At 37.0% G+C, this 23406-nt stretch overlaps 1 protein-coding gene across 5 annotated transcripts in view; it reads right to left on the reverse strand.

Annotated features, from left to right (window-relative positions):
* Positions 1 to 155: 155 nt before the first annotated feature.
* The window catches only part of PRKACB (protein kinase cAMP-activated catalytic subunit beta), a 97965-nt gene continuing 74714 nt past the window's right edge, over positions 156 to 23406 (reverse strand). For all 5 annotated transcript variants that reach the window (XM_067538581.1, XM_067538580.1, XM_067538583.1 and 2 more), the window contains exons 5-10: positions 21413 to 21495; positions 20676 to 20802; positions 18795 to 18890; positions 16976 to 17098; positions 7813 to 7977; positions 156 to 2422 (exon numbers count right to left, since the gene is read on the reverse strand). In XM_067538581.1, the coding sequence (XP_067394682.1) occupies positions 2297 to 2422; positions 7813 to 7977; positions 16976 to 17098; positions 18795 to 18890; positions 20676 to 20802; positions 21413 to 21495 (720 nt within the window). In that variant the 3' untranslated portion in view covers positions 156 to 2296. The remainder of the gene's footprint in view (positions 2423 to 7812; positions 7978 to 16975; positions 17099 to 18794; positions 18891 to 20675; positions 20803 to 21412; positions 21496 to 23406) is intronic.

Genomic DNA, 23406 nt, shown 5'->3' on the forward strand with positions numbered 1-23406 from the left:
TATCAAATAGACATGTTAGAATCAATGTCTTAGACGCTTCTGTTTTACCGTACACCCAGGGTGAATGATCACAGTATTTTACAGAATAGAAAATCTCTGAACCACATTAGATAATAAATAATAATGACAGAAAATTAAAATCATAAACAATCAAATTGTGATCTCCAGCATTTATTAAAATCTTTTAAAGTTCATAAACGACAACAAAGTTACTGTAGAATTTATCGCATACAGCTAGCATACAACAGCATGTCCTCAGTCTAAATGAAATACAAAAGATTTTAACATTTTTTATACAAAGAGTTTTTCTTTAATTTATTAATGTGATATATTTTTATTACATAAAATTTGCTACAGCAAAGTATCTTATACTTTTCTTGTACATATGTAAATATGCGTGGACAAAGACTGCAATCAGTGTCAGCCTCCTAATGACGTGCAAAAATGCTTGACAACCTAAAGACATACAGAATGTTGGATGGTAGATCTCATACTGGCTTGTAAAATGTCTACAAAGGCTTTTCTTAAAGGAGTGTCATACAGATTAAAAGGATGTAATGTCAATGGTTCATCTGGACTGACATTTAAACAAATACAATAGCTATGTATCAATATAGATCAGTTTTAATAAAAACGAGTCATCCTTGTATGCATGTAAATTGATCATAAAATATGAGCCTAGTTTATTTTAAACTGTTTAGATGTGCTGTTTTAAGGACAGTTCACTGAGATATCCAGAATCAAGTGTACAAATAAAACTAGTATGGATAAGTTTAAAAGCAAAAAATTGTGTGCTGAGCCACTGATTAACAAACACTGAAATAAATGTGTAAAAGTGCCAAAAGCTAGTACATGGCAGCAGTATCTTAAGTCAGTTGGTGAGAGTATACAAAACATAACTAAGCCCAAATTCTTACATCTGTGTGATCATACATTCTGTTTCATTGAAAGGAAGTAGGTTAGAAATAAAGACACAACATAACTAAAAAACAACTGTGGCCGTTTTAACTATGTCTCTTTTACACATGAATGAAGCACTGTAATTAAAAATCAAATGATCATAGCAGTACTCCATCCTCACTTTACTAATATAGTATACCAGAATAAAAACTTGGCAATAACCTTTTATTTTTAACAGCTAACAAAAAAAAAAAAATAAAAATAAAAAAATAACCACGTTCATCTAGCAATGCATCCATAATATTACTTTGCATTTGCTAAACCCACTTCTTTCCTCAGAGCTAATGGCAGAGCACTTTTTGATTTTGTTTTTTAAACCAAAGCCTTTTTTTTTTTTTTAAATTAAAAAAAGGTACTAAATAAGGAATACTTCTGGAGACTCAACATTGACTTTTTTTTAGTTAGTCATATTCTGTTACAATACTGACCAAAACATCTTTTAAAAGTTTAGGGTTTATGGTGTTAAAAACCCATTTAATACCTACCGACTGAAATGCTGGTAATTTATTTGGTTAAATATGGTCCAAAGTCCAGACCAGGTGGAACTGTTCCTGCTCAATGAGACTGCGTGCTTCCCATGGCACAGTCTGGTTATGGCATATTTACCTACTGCCCAGGTGAGGAATACAAAGGAAGGAGGCAGTGAAGAGAACTGCAGGTATGTAGAAAACCAAGGCACAGGGTCTAGCTACTGTCCCCTACTTAAACTGTCCAATTGCTGCGAATTTTGGTCAGGCGCCAGGAAGTAATGTTTTAAAGTTAATTTAGCATAGACTTGTGGGGCGATAAATACTACCTTCAAAAATGCTAAAAATGTTGGCTAGATTTAGTCTGAGCTACCAAAAATATATATATATATTATCAACTGTAGTCTCAGACACAAGACAGACAAAGAAGTATTGGCTGGCACAGACTAGAAGCAACACTTTCTTTCACTTCAGTCTAAATCACAGTAGCCGCAACACCTTCCATTTCACTCGCACAAATACATTATTCAAAATAAAATGGAGCATTCTTGGGTAAAAAACTACTTCATTTTAAAAGGGGGAAATGAACATTACACAGAAACAAATGAAATGACAGAAACCAAAGATAAGTAGGAAAGTGGTCTAGTATTCTGTGATACAGCAAAACAGTGCTTGCTTAATTGTGCCTAGTTATAAGGGTTGGTGCAAACTGCACACATGGAAGATGGCAATAAAGACCTCAGTCAGCTTTGTGGAATGAAGTAACTAGGTAACTGTTTTGACATGACTGTCTCAGCTTCACCTCATCAGTTAACAGAGTGCAAAGATCCCAATGTAAGTCCTGATATCATCTTGTCCTCTTACACATACTAAAAATCAGCAAATTCTTTTGCACATTTCTCTGTTAGAGACACACGAATATCTTCTTCTTCATAGTCATCAAAGTTGCTGGTATCTCCAGGGCCTCTGCACTTTGGTATAAATGGAGCTTCTACCTATGTTTGAGACAAAAATCAGGTTAGATGTCAGTTTAAAAGAGCAGACAAGTGAAAATCTACCTTTCAGATTTACTGATATGGTAACAAGCATAAACAACCCACTATCCTTCACCAGCACTTCTTTATCACTGGCAAGAGAGAAAGCTTAACGAGAATAACTACCCAATTTCATCCATCACCACCTTATTTTGGGCCTTGTAAAATGAACATATCAAGAAGTGTCTAGAAGTATGCATAGAAATTTAAAAACAATCATATAATTTATTGACAAATGTCAAACAAAAATGACTTCCGTCCAGAAGAAGGTTAGCACCTTTCTCCTAATCACCATCTTAGACAAAAGCCTGAGTAAACACAGCTGAGTCTTGTGCCATGCTTGGAAGGTCAAAAAACTCAGATTCCAACAAACAACAGGGGAAGTGAATTCCCTGTTGAGAATATCCTGCTCCCTGGAGATCACAAAGGTAGAGATAATGCGGCAAGGTTTGAATGCAAAAGAAACCATCACAATAGTTAAAGAGATGGAAAAATGAACTCCTGGCTATCAGCACTATTTAGGAATCCTGGGGCAATTTGAGCAATCCTGGGGCAATTTTCCTAACCTCCCAGATTAAAAAATTCCTTCCTAAGGACTGGGCAATACCCAGTAACGGGCAGACATCACCTCAGTTTAACCTCCTGGACACTTTTCTTACTGATCAGGACTTTGCTTGCATTGAACATCAACTAGTTTGCTCTCATTCTTGCCCTTATCTTAGCCAGGCATTAGGAAAGAAGAGAAACGGTACTATCTGAGTATAATGGAAGGGGGTGTTGTGAATCATAAGCACATACACTGGGTCACAATCCAAATCTTTTCACTATTTTCCCCAGCAGCTTCACATATATGTTGCTCAAATATAACTTATCAGTAACAATATAACTTATCCATGTTACTCAGATATCTTCCCAAAATGAAAAATGTCTGTTTAAATGAGAAATGAGAGCCCATCCAACCAGGCCTAAAAATTGGGATATGATCAATGATATGAAGGGCTACTGAAAGGTCAGGGAAATCCTTCCCTGTAGTTATTTCTATGAGAAGAACAATGATGCCATCTCCATGACACACCCACAGCAGTTGATTATTAGCATGTTTCAAAAGGCTGACTCCTGTGATTAGAAGAAGTAATTGGTTGCATTCAGAAGGTTAGATAGGTCAGGTTACACTGATAAAAAACCACGAGTGTTTCTATCCCTTCCAAAGATGTTATTCATACTATTCAATAGTAATGAGCTCAGAGACTCCACTATAATTTCCCCTACAATTAATTTTAAGAGTAAAACTGGAATGAATGAGCAGATTCACCTCACCTAAATAAATTAAATAATCAGCTCCTTTTCGCAGGTATTTCAAAAGACATATTACTTTCTCTTGTGATTAAAGAGCATTAAAGATGGATATCAGAAAGATAGATATTTGAGATTTAGAAAATAAAATTTATGAAGAACGTTTGAAAGAACTGAGCATATTTAGTCTAGGGAATAGAGTGAGCAGAGGCATGATAACATTCTTCAAATATATAAAGGTTGTTATAAAGAGGACAATGATCAATTGTTCTCCAAGTCCATTGAGGATACAACAAAAAATAATCAGTTTAATTTGCAACAAGGGAGATTATTAACATTAGGTATTAGGAAAAATTTCTAACTATAAGGATAGTTAAGCACTGGAATTAGTTTCCTAGAGAGGCTGTGGATCCCTATCATTGGAGGTTTTTAAGAACACGTTAGACAAACAGCTATCGAGATAGTCTAGGTATAAGTAATTCTCCCTCACAATGGATGCTACCTGCTCTCTTGAGGTCCCTTCAAGCCTGACATTTCTATGATTACAGTGCAGCCCAGAGGTCTGGCAAAAGCACATGCTACCATGTGGGAAATCGTTTAAATTTAAATCAGTCCCAAACTTCAAGGCCTATATTTGATCCTTGTAGAGTGGCAAGAGCAACACACTTGTATACTATATGGTATCCTCCTAGGGCCATTTTAGAAGCAAAGTTGACAAGTTCCAAAGGGAGTAGCAACCACCTTCTTTGGCCCAAAGGACTGTCATAGCAATGTAAGAGCTTTCAGAGTGGAGGAAAGGTACGAAGGATGAGAATAAATCACACAACTTTATACAAAGAGGATACTGCATAGGTGACCAATATGGTGAATTCTTTGTTGACATCAAGGGATTATGATATATCACAACCACCAAGAAAGTAAAGCGCAAGTAGTTTGTGAAATCAAACAACCCAAAGGATACTTATATAGTTTTGGTATCACCTTTTTCCTTAATAGTTTATGGAGAACAGTAAAATTTTTGTAAATTTGTATACTCTTTTATATTATTTTGTATGGTGATGTTTCATCCTAATATTTTATCTTTTAGAGATAGAATGTGCCTGTGGTACATAGTAATGGGTAAATAGTGTTTTTGTCATTTTCTTGTCGCTTTTAAACCTTGCAACGGTCAATCTTATTTATAGACCCAAAATCATAGGGACCTCTGATGATCACAGTATGTCTGCTGGGATTTATGTAACTGAATCTGACAGATTGCCAAATATTTAAAGAGCTTGCCATCTGAAAACATCAACTATTATTATTTAGTGAGAGATCATGACATTATGATATGCATAGTGCAAGGGATGGCATTTTACTGCACTGACTCGGAACAGCCTAGGAGGGAGACAGTGACTCCCTGCTACGCTGGGGAGGGAGGAAACATTCTGGGTTTATACCCGGTGCATCATATGATTCTCAAGGCTCCAACTTCTTGACCTATACCTGTGTCGGGATGGGGGAAACCTGCTTCCTTTGATGTAGGTAAATGCATGTCTGGCCCACAGTACTGCTCACTAATATTTGTGAAGCTAGAAACCCCAAATCGGAACAGGGCCCCGTTCACTTGGCTTTATACAAACATACAGTAGGAGAACATCCCTGCCTGCAAGGCAAGAAGGAAAAGTGAATGCACAACAGTCTGTGTACATACCAAGCCAATGAAATCATATATTCCTATTGCCATTACCCTCCTTCTTCCTTCAATTTTTCCCAAATTATTCCCAACAAAAAAACAAACAAAAAAAGATTATTCACTCAGAAACTGAATTAGCTTATTTGGAACAGGGATTTTAGAGCTAGCTCAAATGAAAAGCCAGAGGTGTTTACTTGCTTTTGCAAGACAGGGTTGCTTTTCACAATGTTTTTCTCATCTTTCTACCAGAGGAAAAAAATCTCTGTAGAGAACTCACAAGAGAACAAAGATATGCAATGGAAATACTGCTTAGCCTTAATTACAGCCATATTACCAAGCACTGTTTTAATAAACACCTATGCATGCATAAAAGAAAAAGAGGATCTGCTCTTATCTGAAATATTAATAACTAACTGTATTACTCAAAAGTGTAACACAATAGTATTATTCATGCCATTTTAGTTGTTAAGGAACTGTTTTTTCATTATGCAGAGTAGATCCAGTTTAGGCAAGTGACTTTACTATAAGAAAACACTGGTAAAAACAGTCACTGTGAAAAGATGGCATCAAACATTATAGTTTATCTCTAGATTTCAATAATCCCTGAAATATGAATCCTGTATTATACTATTATTGTTTTAGCCTTCTAATAACAGTATCTATTTCTTATAAATTAATATTTTCAAAGCCATTCTTCATTAGTTTTCCAAATCCTTTACAAATGGTAATATAAGTAGTAAAAGATATGCCACTAATTCATTTTTAGATATTTCTTGCTTCTGCTAAAAAAAAAAAAGTCTTCTATAGCAATAGCCTAGTGAGGATAAGCATATCTGACAAAATATTAAAATATTTTGTTTATGATCATAGGACAAAATTCATAGAGGCACATCACAGAGGAAACCCCACTGCATACAAATTGTGTTCTAAATGGGCTTTTAAAAACACAGAAGAGATAATTGCAATTCTGTAATGTTAAATTGTTTCTTAAAAGGTCTCCACTTAAAAGCAAAGAATGCAAGATGTGTTAATAGTATCCTGTCTTATAGTAATTAATACATTAGTGATTACAACTACTGTTCTTGTCAAGTTGTGTAACCAAACAACCAGTTTCTTTTTATAAACTATTGTCAGTTTTTAGGTTCGGCCTTTAACAGATTTTTTTAAATTAATTATTATAGCAGCACATTTACACCTCTGTTAGCATTTGAATAAGATACCAATATTCTCTGAAGTGTGTCACTTGCCTGAAAAAACTCATTTAGTATGAATGTCTCAATTAAAATAAAAAAATATTTCTACTCTCGAAATTTTCAGAACAAAAATCAATGAGATTGTTTTAAAATTTTACTACTACTTATTTAAAAAAAACCCAGAAAGATACTGGTTTAACCTATGAAACTGTTCATTTCCTATGTTTGTATCATCCGGGAACTGGCTAATTTCAAGGTGGTTAGTGATGCTACAAAAGCGGCACTCTGCCATGGAGGGGAGTAGACTTTGGGAGCTGCTGGAAGGCAGGGCCTGCAGTAAGTTTCACCCTACTCCACTCACTTTGTCAGGAACTGAATTATCCCTTTCAGCCTGCCTCCTTAGCAGCTGCAGCTATGATGAGAATTTTCTTACGGGCTCATTCTGGTACAACTCCACCAGTGGGAGCAATAGTGGAAACCTTAGCATAAGTTGGCTGTCAGCATTTTCTGACCTGCTCAGAAACTGCTAGTTTAGAAAACACTGTTGTAAAAATGATGACATACAACCAATAGAGGGGCTCCCACCATTGCTACCACTAGTAGAACTGCACTAGTGGTAGACAAATAATAGGAGAATTAAAAAAAATCCTCCATGCAGACAAGATTAATGAGATCCACCTCTCTCTGCTGCTCAGTCCTGTTCTCTGACTCAGACAAAGACAGCAGAGGAAAGGTGTATGACAGGCTGGGTGCGTAATAGCAAGGACTGGAAACAAATCTCTGGAATAAGACCAGTGCATCTCCATGCTGAAAAACAGGCTGGCTTCTGGGAACAAGTAGGAAAAGAACAAAGATTTCTTAATGGGAGGAACAATTTCAGTCGTCACTATAATAAGGATTAAGAGAAGGTTAGAGAGGCAAGAAAGAACTCATTTTGAAGATGGACAAGAAAAAGACTAGAGTAGAGCATGACCCATGAGGTGTCCAGGATAAATATACCTGAGCTTAGTAATGTAATGCAATCCTCAGGATCGAAAGTTTTAAGATGCGTTTCTCAGAACACCTGAATTCGAACTGTCAAATTTGCTAATCTTTCTATTCATAACATGATTTAAAATACCTGTTTGACTTTGCTTAATGAAATCAGAAATACACATAATTTTAATTATTTAGACAAGAAAGAGCCTTACCTTTCTCTGATAAATGGCAATCCAATCTGTAGTAGCAAACCACTTGTGGTTCTTTATATCATTTACGCCATTCTTTAGATTTCCATATCGTTTGGTCAAGTCTACCTGGAGTAAATTTCTTAGTAGATCCTTCAGGTCTGAACTGAAATGTGATGGGAACCGTACCTAAAAAACATACCGAAAAATTAACTCCACAATATATATTACATTTTTTTTTCTCTCCCTTTGTGAAGTAAGGAGAACAAAGTCCATGTATATTAAAGCTATGGAGTCATTCTACATTTCTAAACATACATCTCATTTGAAGCACATAGAGACAGATATAGTTAAGGTTGCTTATGCATTTCCATTTCAGATGGCCTTTTCCAATGGCACATAACTGTCAAATTGTCACTTCTTGGGCTGAAATTTCCTAGGTCTTGTCTGTCTCTGGATTCTTTATTAATTTAATTTGAATTTTTAGCATATGGTAGTGGTTTTGTAGGAAGCTAGTTTAGTTTTTACTATCTGATGTCCCTCCAACACTTCCGGGTCTCCTTTCACCAAATAAGATATCATCAGATTTGGCTCCCAGTTTGACTATAACTGATTTTGCCAGTAAGAAGGGGATACTCACCTTACTTATGCACACAAATGGCGATTTGTATATATCCACTTATGCTGGTGAAATCAGATAGATACAAAGGTGAAGAATGAGGCTGAAAAGTGGGACAGCAATTTTAATTCTGCTTTGGAAAAGCATGACTATAGAAAAGAAGACTGAATATATAAGATCTGTGAAGATCTATAGGGAAATATAAATATATTTTTAAAAAGCTTACAAAATAAAAACAAAATTTGAGAGAATGATGAAACTGTACTAAAACTCACATTGCCACAGTTGGAGCTATAGCTCCTTAGTATAATAAAAGGCTTATCTTTAACTGGTTTAAATCTTATTGGATTTATTTTTCCTTACAGAACTGGGAAAGGGTAACTCGAATGTATAAAATTGTTTGGAGCTGAGGCCTGGACTGACAAGGATAATTAACACTTGGAGGCAGGAGGCCTCATTTTTTGGAGGACAAATTAGGGGGGTAAACAGATCATTAGGCTGAAAACAGAACATTTGTGCTAAATAAGATAAGTAAATAAGTCAGTAGGCTAAAAAGACAGAATGTCTGAGCCAGCTAAAATAAGAGGGAGAATACTTTGGAAACCATTTATTACGAACAAGATAACAACGGACAAGGTAAGTTAGGAATGTAGAGATGAGGTACAGTAGGTCAAGTTTGGATAATGCATGGACAGAGCATACTTCACAGGGTTCCTGCAAAGTAACCAATCCAATCCAAAATTGTGTGATAGCAAAGTACAGCAAACATAGTGTAATATGTAAATGTATATTGACGATGATGTTGTCTGTGTAACTTTGGACATGTGGTATATTCTATATCAGTGTTTCCCAACCCATGGCTCATTGGCCAAAAGTGGCCCGTGGGGTCTTTCAAAGTGGCCCGCGGCTCCCCTCTTGTTGGCTGCAGAAGGGAGCCGCTGCCTAAGGACCCAGACGGAGTGTGTTGCCGCAGGGCTTGCTGCACCCAAAGGGATGGGAGATCAGCGCTCCCGTCACCCTGGCTGTAGCAGGGAGCACAGCAAAGCGCTCTACCTGGGTCCCCAGACACCAGGGTTCCTGTTGGAGCCAGAGGGAGGGGAGCACTGATCTCCCGTGCCCTTCACTGCAGAAGGGAGCCACTGCCTAGGGAACCAGGTGGAGCACATGGGCTCCCTGCTGCAGTCAGGGGGATGGGAGATCAGCAGGGAGGCTGCAGTGGGAGGCGGAGAGGGCTACTGGTGGAGCAGCCAGGACTCACCATGCTAGAGGAGGGACAGGACTCTAAAAATCAGTGCCTTCTGGTTAGCTGCCAGAGCCTGTGCTTCAGTGTGTAGTGACAGTCACTCATCGACACTAGAGCTTTGTCTGTGAGTGTGTGACATACTGAGTAATTTGTAGGTGTAAAACAGTGAATGTAAACATGAGCACAGTAGCATCAAAATGTTTACTTGTTTACTTGAAGTATGTAGTGATTTGTATTCCTTAATGGTGGTACATCACTACATTTTTTATGAGTTGATAGACTGGTGGCCCTTCAGGCTTGTAAAAATTATATTTGTGGCCCTTGAGCCATAAAGGTTGGGAACCACTGTTCTATATCCACTCCCTACATGAGAGTTGATCAACTCAGCGTAGCTTTGCTGAATGTCAAATAAAGATGCCTGAGTGATGAAATCTGGAGTTAAACGGAGTTTTTTTGGATCTCAGGTAACTGGATTACATGTTCTCCAAGGATTGGACAAGGTGTTCTGGATAAGCTGAGTGGAAAAGGTCTCAGAGGGAATCCCAACACGGTTTGACTATGGTTTTTCTCTTTAGTTAATTATTATTATAAGGGCATTCCATAGCCACTGAATGGTTGTATTGGATTAGGAGGATTTGGTTACTAATTAGGTGTTAATTGAATTCTCACATGACTGCTGAATGTGCAATCTAGAACTCTGTCTATACTGTAACCCCTCTGTAGATACCATATACACTGCCAATCAAGATCTTAGCTGAACAATTCTAAGTACTGTTTAAACATATGAAAGTGTTTGCCTTGCGATAGTAAATTTGATAAAACCATTTCAAACACAAAATGGTCATATTCAGTTTGCACTGGCAAGATAAACCATGTTAGTATGAATTGTGTTTCAATAGTGTTTGAAGATGGTCCAGTAGATACAGGTTTCACTGAATAGTTTCAGAGGGCCTTGATGCAAGAAGCACCATCAGGAAATCTAATGCAGGATGTGAAATTGGAAAACAAACAAACAAAAAAAAAAAACCACACAGTCTCGCTTGCCACATTGACACTTCCAGAATTTGGCATTCACTACAATCAGTTGGTCAATGGTATTCCACAGCTATGAAATGTCATGAAATAACTAATTTAAGAGTCAAATGCAGAGTGCAGAATTATTTAATCTATGAAGAGATGTAGGAAAATCATCAGATATGATAGCTAAGTAGGCTCCTCCTATTTATTTATCTAGGTATGCGTATGGCCCTCATTCCTGTAGAATCTGAGTGCCTTACAATTCCTGATTAATATTATACTCAAAACATGCTCAAAAGCAGGAAAATATTAATCCCATTTTACTGATGGGGAAGTGAGGCAGGGGGTAGGCAAAATGACTTGCCCAAGGTCACATAGGAAATCTGTGACTGAGCTGAGAACTGAACACACGTCTTTTGAGTTCAAAATCCAGTGCTCAATCCACTTCCTTCCCAGTCAGGAAAAATAAAAGATGATAAAAATAGAGAAAATTTAGGTACAATAATGACTGCAAAAATGAGCCTTCTTTTTCCAATATGAAGATAAATCTTACCAACATGAATGGGTAGTTTAAAGAATCTTTCATTGAAGAGCGTTTTATTGACATCTGTGGTTATTCTAGAAGTCAATACTTTAGGCAACATGTAACCAAGTAAATTAATAACCTTATTTTTACAGGAAGAACCGCAGGAAATGTAGTGATCATAAGTGCTCTCTATTTTATATTTCATCCAAAAGACAGACTCCCCAGAAGCAATATTCTGTAACACCATGCAATAACATTGGTTCCATACAAACTTAGAAGGAAGAATCCAAATATTTGAATCCCCAGCATCACCTGGGTTTTCCCCAAGTTATTTTGTATAAGTGATGAAACAATTAAATCTGTTTAAGTTAGGAGATCTGATGACATCACTGACTGAAGTGAGATCGCTGTAGTCATGTCAATGCCTACCAGCCTAATAGGCCATCCTCCTCTTTCTCCTCTTGTTCCTTCTCTTTTTTGCCCTCTCTCACATGTTGCTGCATCCCACAAACTGTTCGGTTGTTCCCATTTCCCGTCCCCTCCGATAACTCCTGTCAGCAAGTGAGTAGCAAAGTAAAACTGATGATAATTTCTTATCTCATAGTTCATCATTTTTGCTTTGTTTCTCACACAGGGAGTGGAAAGGAAAAAAGCTGTCAATATGCTGCACTGACATATTATTGGCCTAATCATACCAAACTATTATTTCTGTTCCCCAAAGATTAATTTTGGGGCATTCCCCAATATATGGAGAAAATGTACCTCATCTCCACTTTCCTTTTAACACTCTTTCATTGCAGTCTTTGTCTTGAATACTGGGATTCCACTGAATATCTTAAATTAGTTCTCTTTAATGTCTGCACAGGAAGGAGGTCTCTTTCCCACTTATGGGTCCACTGCTTGTGTAATATCTTCTCTCTCACAGAACCTCCCTTTTGTTCGTGAAACTGCCTCCCTCTTCCAAATTTCTTATTGGCTTCCTACATATTCCAGATATCAGATTATTAGCATTTCTTAAAATGTACAATCAAATATTTCATTTCACTCTATCTTTTGCCTAATCTTAATAAAAATACAACAGAAAATGAATAGTGCCTAACTTTGAAACATTAGAATCAAAATGGATAGGAAAGTAACACCTATTTGTAATAGCACAGCTACTAAGTTCATCCTTTTAACAATAACTGTTCTATTTTATGTGATCTTTGGTCCCATTTCATAAGTACTTCAGTTACAGCCTGGAACACAAGATAGCTTGCTTATGATGGGAGAGAGTGGTAGTGGAAAAGATCCATTTTATATTTGATAAACCAGAACAAATCTGTAATGTAGAAAAAGGGGGTGTATTTTTAGGCTTTTTTTTTTTTTTTTTTTATTATTTTAAAGTAAAGCATTACTGTTCTCTATGCTGATTCCACCAACTCCATCCATCTGGTGTTTATTTTCCCAGTGACAATACTAATTCATTCTAGTGTATAAGTGGCAGGCTAACCACAGTAGCATTTTCTGTTGTTGGGAACAGCTAGCTGGCCTCTCACGCACAAATATAGGATTTTTGTTTATTCTTGGAAATTTATTTATTATAGATTATATTAACGAAGACAATCATGTGAAACCATAAATTCATGGGGCCGTTATTCAAAATTATTTCATCAGGAGAGAGAAATCACATTTATATGTTTAATTTTGCTTGGAACAGTTTTAACATAATGTTCAGCCTGTGGCATTTAACAGAAGATACACAAGATGGCATCCACCCCTAGGCCCTACTGGTTCAGAGTTCTTTCAATCAACACTTTTTCCTCAACAGTATATTTTCTAGTGCTTTATCTAATCCGGTTTTAAAATACTTCAGTGATGGCTTGCAACACTTCCCTGAGGAAAACTTATTTCAGTCTTCTAAATCTTAATTAAGAAAAATGTCCTGATCTTTAGCCTACATTTTCCTAATCCCATACTCTTATCTTTATTTAGATTCTTTGTAGTGCCCCCACCCCAGGTTCTGATACCTTCAAATATTTGCATGATTTATCTTTTACAAATTTTTCTTATTTTCTGTAACTTCAAAAAGGAAGCGCATATGCATAGTCCCATATTTTGTCTGCTCTTTCTTCATGTCTCAAGATAATTCCTTCTTTAGGGAAAATATAATATCAAGGCCTCACAGGTTCCCCACTCTTGCTGTAGCATGGAGGAGAGCAGATGGGAATAAGTAATGCGAAGACGGGCTTTGGAAGTCTACTCTGGGCTGGTCTACACTTAATGTTTTGCCAGCATAGTCATGTTGGTTAGGAATATGGAAAAAAATATCACCTCACTTACTGACATAATTATGCCAGCAAAAGCCTCAGTGTAGATACAGTTACACCAGCAAACAAATCCTTTTTGCCAAAAGAGCTTATTTTGTTTGGGGTACTGGTATAAACTACACTGGCAAAATAACTCTTTTGCTAGTATAAACTGTGTCTCCACTAGGAAAGTATAGATACACTGCCAGTATAGATATACTGCTTGTGTAATATCTTCTTTCACAGACCCTGCCTTTTGTTCATGAAACTGCCTCCTTCTTCAAAATTTCTTATTTGCTTCCTACATATTCCAGATATCAGATTATTAGCATTTGTTAAAATGTACAATCAAATATTCCATTTCACTCTATACTTTAGATATACTGGCAAACCCTTTCTAGTGTACGAGACACTGAAGGAGACGCTACACATTTATATTCCATATTACTGCATAGCACTCATCAGGAACTCACAGCAAATATTCCAGTGGCTGGCACCGTGGAACAGAAGAATATGGCCAGCCAGAGGGAGGGAGAGCTGGAGAACATTGGCAGTTGGTGCCATATTTCCCTGACAAAGTGGCGAAAATCAAGATGAAACTTGGATGCACTTATTCTCCCTGTACACTCAATGAACTCCATCAGAAAAGTTGCATTTGTGCAGCTGCTGGTGTGCAATGTCACAGAGTGACAATAGACCTTTAAGAGGGAAGAGGCCAATGCACCTGTGATTGGTCAGCTGATTGCACTTGGGCATAACAGAGGGCATTGGGTCCCTAAGGAGAGTGACTGAGACACAGGAGGTTTCCGTCAGGAAAAGGGCAGGTGAGAGCTACCCAAGGGTATGTCTACACTGCAATTACACACCCATGGCTGGCCCGTGCCAGCTGACATGGGCTTGCGGGACTCAGGCTGTGGAGCTGTTTAATTGAAGTGTAGATGGTCAGGCTTGGGCTGAAGCCTGGACTCTAGGACCTTGCAATGTGGAAGGTTGCAGAGCTCAGTCTGCAGCCTGAGCTCAGAAGTCTACACTGCAATGAAACAGTCCCAGCCCATGCCTCTGTTGTCCTCTCCCAGCATCTGGCAGTCAGAGGCTTAAGAATATCCAGAGCATGAGACTGCATCCCTGACCATCTTGGCTAACACACATTGACAGATCTATCCTCCATGAACTTATCAAGTTATTTTTTGGACTCAGTTATACTTCTGGCCTTCACAACATCCCCTGGTGACAAGTTCCACAGGTTGACTGTGTGTTGTGTGAAGTAGTACTTCCTTTGGTTTCCTTTAAACTTGCTGCCTATTAATTCAATTGGGTGACCGCTGGCTCTTGTGTTACGTAAAGGAGTAAATAATATTTCCTTATTTACTTTCTCCACACCATTCATAATGTTACAGACCCCTATTGTATCCCCCTAGTCGTCTGTTCACCAAACTGTTCAAGTCTTTTTAATCTCTCTTTATATGGAAGCTGTTCCACACCCCTCATCATTTTTATTACCTTTCTCTGTATTTTTTCCAATTCTAATATATCTCTTTTGAGATGGGGAATCCAGAACAGTACACAGTATTCAAGGTGTGGACATACCATAGATATATGTAATGGCATTGTGATATGTTCTGTCCTATCTATCTCCTTCCTAATGGCTCCTAATATTGCTAGTTTTTTGACTGCTGCCGCACATTGAGTGGATGTTTTCCAAGAACATACACATTGACTCCAAGATCTCTTTCTTGAGTAACAGCTAATTTAGAGCCCATTATTTTGTATGCATAGTTGGAATTATGTTTTACAATGTCCATTACTTTGCATTTATCAACATTGAATTTTCTCTGCCATTTTGTTGCCCAGTCACCCAGTTTCGTGAGATCCCTTTGTAACTCTTCAGTCTGTATTTGACTTAACTATCTTAAGAAATTCTGTATCATTTGCAAACTTTACCACCTCACTGTTTACCCCTCTGTCCAGATCATTTATGAAGATGTTGAACAGCACTGGTTCCAGCACAGATCCCTGAGGGACCCGGCTATTTACTGGTCTCCCTTCTGAAAACGGACCATTTATTTCTACCCTTTGTTTCTGGTCTTTTAACCAGTTACTGATCCATGAGAACACCTTCCCTCTTATCCCATGATTGCTTACTGTGCTTTTGAGCCTTTCGTGAGGGACCTTGTCAAAGGCTTTCTGAAAGTCCAAGTACACTATATTCACTGGATCATTTACTGACCCCCTCAAAAAATTCTAATAGAATAGAGAGGCAAGACTTTTCTTTACAAAAACTGTGTTGACTCTTTTCCAAAATATCATGTTCATCTCTGTATCTGATAATTTTCTTCTTTAGTGTAGTTTCAAAGTGGGTTTCTGCCCACGACAGCTTATGCCCAAATAAAATTTGTTAGTCTTTAAGGTGCCACAGGACTCTCGCTGTTTTGCAGTAATTAAATTGCTTTTGCATGTCTGCACTACGCTCCTTCTGTTGGCAGTGTGCGTCCTCACCAGGAGCGCTTGAACTGATTTAACTGTCGGTGTGGGACAACTTCTGAAAGGCAGCAACAGTCCACGTAAGCAATGCAGTGTCTACACTGACACTGCGTTGACCTAACTACATCGACTTAAGTGCTACATCTCTTGAGGAGGTGGAATTATTAAGTTGGTGCAGCAGGTGAGTCACATCAGTGTAGTGTAGACACTTAGAAAGTTAAGCTGCCTTATTCGACCTAACTCTGTAATGTAGACCAAGCCTAAGAGACAGAGCTTGAATAATGTGGTTCACTACAACTTGGCTGGGCTATGCTTTAACCTTCCTTTCTCTGCGCTAAGCTAAGGACTTCCTATGCTGTGTTCCAGGTGACTAATAAACCGTACTGTTTTGACAACACTGTGAGTGTCACTGCAAATGCTTGGTGAGGTTCATTAGTGCCTGAAGAGTACACAAGTCTCTATGAGGAGTCTCTCTCAGTTGGATTTGCTCAGCAGGGTTCATGGTGTGAAACAGGAGTGCTGGAGCCTCAAAGGCTCAGTCTAAAGAGGCAGTGAGGCCATGTGGCCTGCCCTGTGCAGGAAGAGTAAGATCCCTTGCAGATGTGGCACACTGAAGGGATGCCTCCTAGAGACTGTTCAAAGCTAGGGGTGTAGCGCCGATCCTGTGGATCCGTGATATATACATATTGGATTACATCACCATTTTCTTTTAAACATAAAGACATAAAATTATGGGGTGCGCATGCAAGAGCCTGAGTTTTTCAGACACCAACATTCCAGACTTAAAAAAAGTATGCACTTTTTTTTATTATTGCAGTAAGGATGTTCATGGATTCAAAAATATATGTTATGGACTTTTCTAATTCTCTATTTAAATGGATCAACTTCTAATAAATCAGTGAACTGTGGATCTACTCAGTAGACAATCAGGTTATAGGAAAAGCTCTGCAAAGATAATGGTACCCCCCAAAAAAAGACTTTAACAAAAAAAAAACCAGACCCTTTTTGCTTACCTTTCCAGAAACTATCTTTTCATAAATCTGAATTGGCTGATCTGCAAAGAATGGAGGATATCCAGCTGCCATTTCATAGATTAACACTCCTAATGCCCACCAGTCCACTGCTTTGTTGTAGCCCTGAGAGATAAAGGGGAAATATTCCTGTTATTACCATAGCTAATAAAATTTAAGATATCCTATACCTTATAAATACAAAATATATAGTATCTGTATAAAACATGAAAATACAGAATAGTTCAGAACTAATGGTCTGCCTCATAACTTCCAGTTGTAGTAGACTTGAAACACACATGGGATGATACACTATGAGATTTAGTTCACGGCTCAGTTCTTGAAACTTCTTGCACAGACTGCTGTGTTTGAGCAGAGCCCTAGTGAAACTAATGACATTCTGCACAGGCACAGCAATCCGCCCACACAGAAGAAAGTCACATAGCATCCACATAGCAAGCCACCCACAGAAGAAATATTGGGGCCCAAGTCTTTATTTGAATCAAGTCACCACATGAAACTTTTCATCAAAGCCAATTAAAAATATTTCATTAAGTACAATCATGACTCTTGTAACATACATTGCTTTATTCTTCATATTATTTCAGTCTCTCAAAACTTATTAGTCTACTTAAAATAGAACCTCTCAAACCTTTTAACAGAAATCAGTTTTAATATATTTAGTTATTTAGCTGTTATTGATCCATCTATTAATTGACCTGTACTTAAAATATGTATCCGAAAAATTTAAAAACTGTTTACTCTGAAAATATATATTATTATTACTTAAATTATAAATACATTTGCAAACAGTACACTTAAAAATGCTGTTCTTTTCCTGAGGTCTTACCAGGACCTGAGCTCAAGCCTCAGTGTCTTCCCTGAAAAAATTAATATCAATATGATAAAGTGAGAGGGGAAGGAATGCAGCTTCCCAGGCTGCTTAACATGTTGTGTATTAACATACAAGTGCTAAATACTATTATCCTCACCAAAAATTGCAAGATAACCATAACCCTGCACTAAGGCTTTGGAAGATTACAGGTATTATTTTCGATTAACTTTTACAGACAATAGATATGAGGTTTATGTAATAAAGAAGCATCTGTAAAATGCAGATAATGATACTAGCTTTCCTTAGTAAAGCACTTTGAGATCTATGGATGAAAAGTTTTACATAAAAGCCAAGTATTAATCATCATTATAATTTCCTTTCCATTCAGATACTTCCACTAAATTATTTAAAGAAGGAGCTGATGTGAGATGATAAACCAGTTATACTTAAAGACTAGTGTCACTTGACTTTTTTATTTATATTTTTAAAAACTTTAAAAAAAAAGATTTAATGTACAATGTTTACACGTTGAAATACTCCCTCTGTGGGGTTCCCAAATCCCTATTGGTTTATCTAGTATGCAGATCTGGTTACCTTCTGCCACTTTTTACTATTTCGTTAAAACATGAAAATATACCAGAGCAGGCAAAACTGGCATGCTCTTACAAAAATGCCAGTGAAAATACCTAATTATGATTTGCTTCCTGCCCCCAAAAAGTTACTTCCAAACGTGAGAATAGACTTTTTCAAGGTTGCATTAAGAATGCGTGTTATAAGATACTTGGGAGTATTTTTTTTAAATCTCTAATTATTATAGACTATTGCACCTTGTGTACTTTAGTAATGACTGGCAATTCAGAGTCTGATTCTGACAGGTGCCTAGTGACTACAGCTGCCTCAGATGCCAATCACTAAATAATAATTCTAAGCTGGATCAAATGTTAGGCCTGAAGAAGACAGTGCTTGTGATTATATATATTGAAATACCTTGCTGAGAATTATTTCAGGAGCTAAGTATTCTGGAGTTCCACATAACGTCCAAGTTCTTCCTTTTACTCTTTTTGCAAACCCAAAGTCTGTGACCTGGAGCACAAAGAAAATTGCTTGTAATATTTTTAAGTGTAATTTTAAAAAGCAATTTAACTTGTAAGATGTTTTGGAAAGTGTTTCCATCCACAGAAGCAATTTACCATTTATGTCTTGCTCAATATGGTGTAAGACTTCATCTTGTTTAGCCAGTTATTCTGATCCTTTAACTCAGACAAAACTTACGCAAAAATTGATAAAACTAAAAAAAAATGAAAGTTACAGAAGGTATTCTACTCTTAACACAATCTCTTGTATTAAAAAAAAAAAAAATACAAAGCAATGAGAGCTAGCCATGGAGCATTAGTCTTACAGACGAACTATACTTGTGTTAAATGTTAGTCTTTAGTGTTGTTACTTCTGTCTTTTTATTAAATATTGCTAAAAATGTTGAAAAATGTAAATATCGAGAATGGTTCACTACTTCTGTAGATGCCAGAAATAACCGGACTATTGGATCAGAAAAAAAAGTTGGTCAAGAGATCAGCAACTCCTTGAAAACCTGGGAGATTTTTACTGCACAACTGTATAAGTATTTATGAACTCTTTTGGCATCATCAAAGTAACGTTATGTAATAGAATTAAGTTATCATAAAGGAGGCCTTTTCAAATGACATTAAACTTCTGATATTGAATCTTTTGAAGTACTTTCTCAGACTTTATGACAAAATGGAAAAGGAATGTTTCCGTGTTTTCACCACTAAGGTATTTCTTTATGTGGAAGAAGACTGGAACTTTCACTTATATAAATACGGTATATATCTTTATTAGCTTTTCTTCCTCCACCCAAAAAAAAAAAAAAAAATTATCTGACTAATCATTCACAATGATCCAAAAGCTACTTATTCAGTACAAGACAAATATATATTCTTTCTCGCACAGACAGATGGCTGTTAGGAAGACTTTACCAGAAACAGCCGAATCATAAACAATTATCTTTGTTCTTTTCCATTTGTGTCAGGTTGAGTTTGTTTGAAGCACTGTACTGTTAACACGTTTGAGGCAGATGTGGAAGGTATCTTATGGGAGTTTTCCTGAAACATCAAGAACTTGCTATTTGAGTTCAACAGTTGTACTATATGAGATTCAAATATTTACATTTGCAGAAACCTAAGTTTTTACCCCTTTTTAGCCTGAGCGGTTAGCCAATATTTGGGGTCTTGCGGGTTGTTTCCATTAGGAGAAGACACTGATGATAGTGAATTATTTCTCTGATGCCATCCTGTGTATTTACAAAGAATGTACACAAAGTCCTGTTTCCTTGAACACAGTAGGAATCCAGCAAAGGAGACTGTTTCTCTGCTCACAACTCCAAGCCTCTTCCAAGTCAGAACTTTGCCCAAAAAGCTCTCTATTTTGGTTCTCTCTCATGGCCAAGTCACCAGTGCATCACTTATGGTCTTTCCTGGCGCTCTCCTTGCTTTTCTGTTGGCTTGTCTGCTTCTGGTTCACCATCAAACATCTCCACCAAACAATACCCACCACTTCATTTACATTTGGTCCCAAGGAAAAACCCTTCAGACTGCATAGGTCAGCTCCGACTTCAGCCTTACCATGATGGTCAGAGATTTGGGTGGTGGCTTCTTATTGTTTCAGCCATTACTAAAAAAAGGGGGATTTAACTGCTCCCTCATTTAGCCTGAATGGAAGATAGCTGTCACGTCTACCAGCTTCAACAAGGTTAGTGACTGCCCATAATTCAAAGACACACTTGCTAGAAACTACCCAACCTTCAGCATAATGTAAAACTCCAAAGTACATAAATGTTCGCCTGCATCATACCTGGATATATCCTTGCTGGTCAATTAAAAGATTTTCAGGCTTTAGATCTCGGTAGATGAGGTCTAGTGAATGGAGGTACTCAAATGTTAGCACTATCTGAGCTGCATAAAACCGTGCATGTGGTTCACTGAAATGAATTAAAACATTATTATGCCTTTAACAATAGCCTCACGTAGTTACAATATAAAAACCCACAATCTTAAAGCTGCAGACAATTTGAATATCAAGCAATTATTTCCTGGTTATTTATCTGACGGCAAAAAAACAAAGGCAACCAACAAGATTTTAGCATCCAAATACCTGTAATCTCAATCCTCAAGGATTTATAACATTTAAAATTCCACATGCAGGACAAGGGGATAATGTGCTCTTTAGGATAAATGTTTATTTTTATTTAATTTCTGCTTTGTTGCAAGGTAAGGTTTTTGGTTCACTTGGTCCTTTGGATTGATTTTTTTTAAACAAAAACATCATTGACAACCATATATACACTAGTCCCAGGATTCTCTCTTATACAGATTATGAAAGTATACATTAACTAATTCCATGCTGGTAAATGTAATTAGGAGACTCCCACTGCATGCTTTCAGCTCATTGAGAAGGGGAAAAATTAAAAGCATGTACCTATATCATGTAATTAAAACTCTTTTCCTTAATAATTAGTTTTAAGAAAAAATACGCAAAATAGGAATTTAAGATATTTATTTCTAAAGAAAGAATCTAATTAAGTGTCTTACCTGAATCTTCCAATTCTTCTTAGATGTGAGAACATTTCACCACCAGGGACATATTCCATAATCATGTATAAATTAGAATGGTCCTAAAAATAAAAAAAAATAAAAAAGATACACAAAGATATTAAGAATTCAACATTCTAGAATCTCTCTAGAAAACAATTTTCCAAGTAAAGCACATGTTACTTTTTACTAAGGAAGCAAAAGATTAATCTCTAACCACAGACTTAACATAATCAACACAAAACAACATACGGCAGTTGGTAGAAAAGTAAAACAGAAGACAAAGACACCACCATATAAAGACAATGAAATGAGTTAAATCTGAACCAGAAATCTACATTTCTGTGATCAATTAAATTAGAAAAATAGGTGATCGTTCACCTATTGGACCAGAGTAGTGTGAAACTGACTTGACATTACAGGTGATAGCTATAAATCATCAAATGGTAATCAGTATGTCCACTACAGGCAGTATACATTCCCCCTCTCTCACACTTCTTAACTCGCCCATCTGAATAGGCAATCTAAAATTATACTAATTTTTACATGTTTCTAGAGATTTGAACTTTTACACAAATGAGGAGGTCTACAAATTGTAAATGGTATTATATAAAATCTACTGTTTTAAAAATATTAGAGTACTAGGATACAAATACTTCTCTTCCCTTCATTAGAAAAAGGGGAAATTGTCTAAATCTGTGTCTAAATGGATATCTACTTTCATTACACATTGGCTATGACATGGTGGCATGAAATTAGAAGATAATGTCAAGGCTCACTCAATCTTAGGAAAAGCTGCCACTAAAGCCTTCTTTCAGGGGTGTATCATGGGCATCTGAAAAACAATTAAACAGTCCTCTCTCTATACATTTACAAAGCATTACCACCTGGATTTACTCTTCCAGAAGGACACCTATTTTAACAACTCTCTCTCTGCTGCAGAACGACTTGTTTCCATGGCAGAAGACACAACTCCTTAAGGTTTCATTTTGGTTTTGGTATGTCCCTTCCCCACTGTTGCAGTTTACCAATTTTTGTCAGGGGTCAGGGTAGAGGGGAGGGGAGGGGAGGGGGATGTTTCCTTTCACTATAGGCTTATACTACAGACTTAGATTTTATGCAGAACTTTGAATTTTGATAGGTATTATTCCTCTTATGTTAAAGAATGATCCTCAGTGTTGATCTTGTTCTGTAACTGATCACTGCAGATGTGATCTCAATCCTTTTGGGACAATTCTTGGAGCTTCTTACTCTCCAGGAATCCGCTCTTAAAAAGTTAATTGTAATCAGATGCTTACTACAATTAACATTAACAAGAAGGGGGAGGAACATGAACCAGAACAGGGAAAGAACAGATTAAAGAATATTTAGACAAATTAGGTGTATTCAAGTTGACAGGTCCTGATGAAATTCACCCAAGGTACTTAAGGGACTAGCAAAAGGAATCTCAGAATCATTAGCAATTATCTTCAAGAACTCATGGAGAATGGGTGAGGTCCCAGACAAATGGAGAAGGGCAAACATAGTAACGATCTTTAAAAAGAGAAACAAAGGGGATTGGGGAATTATAGACTAGTTAGCTAAGAAGTTCTCAGCTTGTGGCCCAATCAGCACACAGCTGCAGCCCATGTGACATCCTCAGGCCCATACAGATAGAATATATATTTTGTGGATGCAGTCCACATAACACATAGAGAGCTGCATATGAGGCCCACAATGGTAAATAGGTAGAGAAGCACTGAGTTAGCTTAATGTTGATACCTGTAATGACACTGGAACAAATTATTAAACAATCTATTTGTAAGCACAAGAGGATAATAGGGTAATAAATAATAGCCAGCACGGATAAGAACAACTCATGCCAAACTAACCTAATTTCCTTCTTTGACAGGGTTACTAGCCTGGTGGATAGGAGAGAAACTGCAGATGATCTTGATTTTAATAAAAATTTTTAGGCTGTCCCACAATATTCTCATAAGCAAACTAGGAAAATG

This window comes from Emydura macquarii, unplaced genomic scaffold, assembly GCF_026122565.2.
Source record: "Emydura macquarii macquarii isolate MOO-44397 ecotype Brisbane River unplaced genomic scaffold, CSIRO-AGI_Emac_v2 contig_480, whole genome shotgun sequence".
Classification (NCBI taxonomy): domain Eukaryota; kingdom Metazoa; phylum Chordata; order Testudines; family Chelidae; genus Emydura; species Emydura macquarii.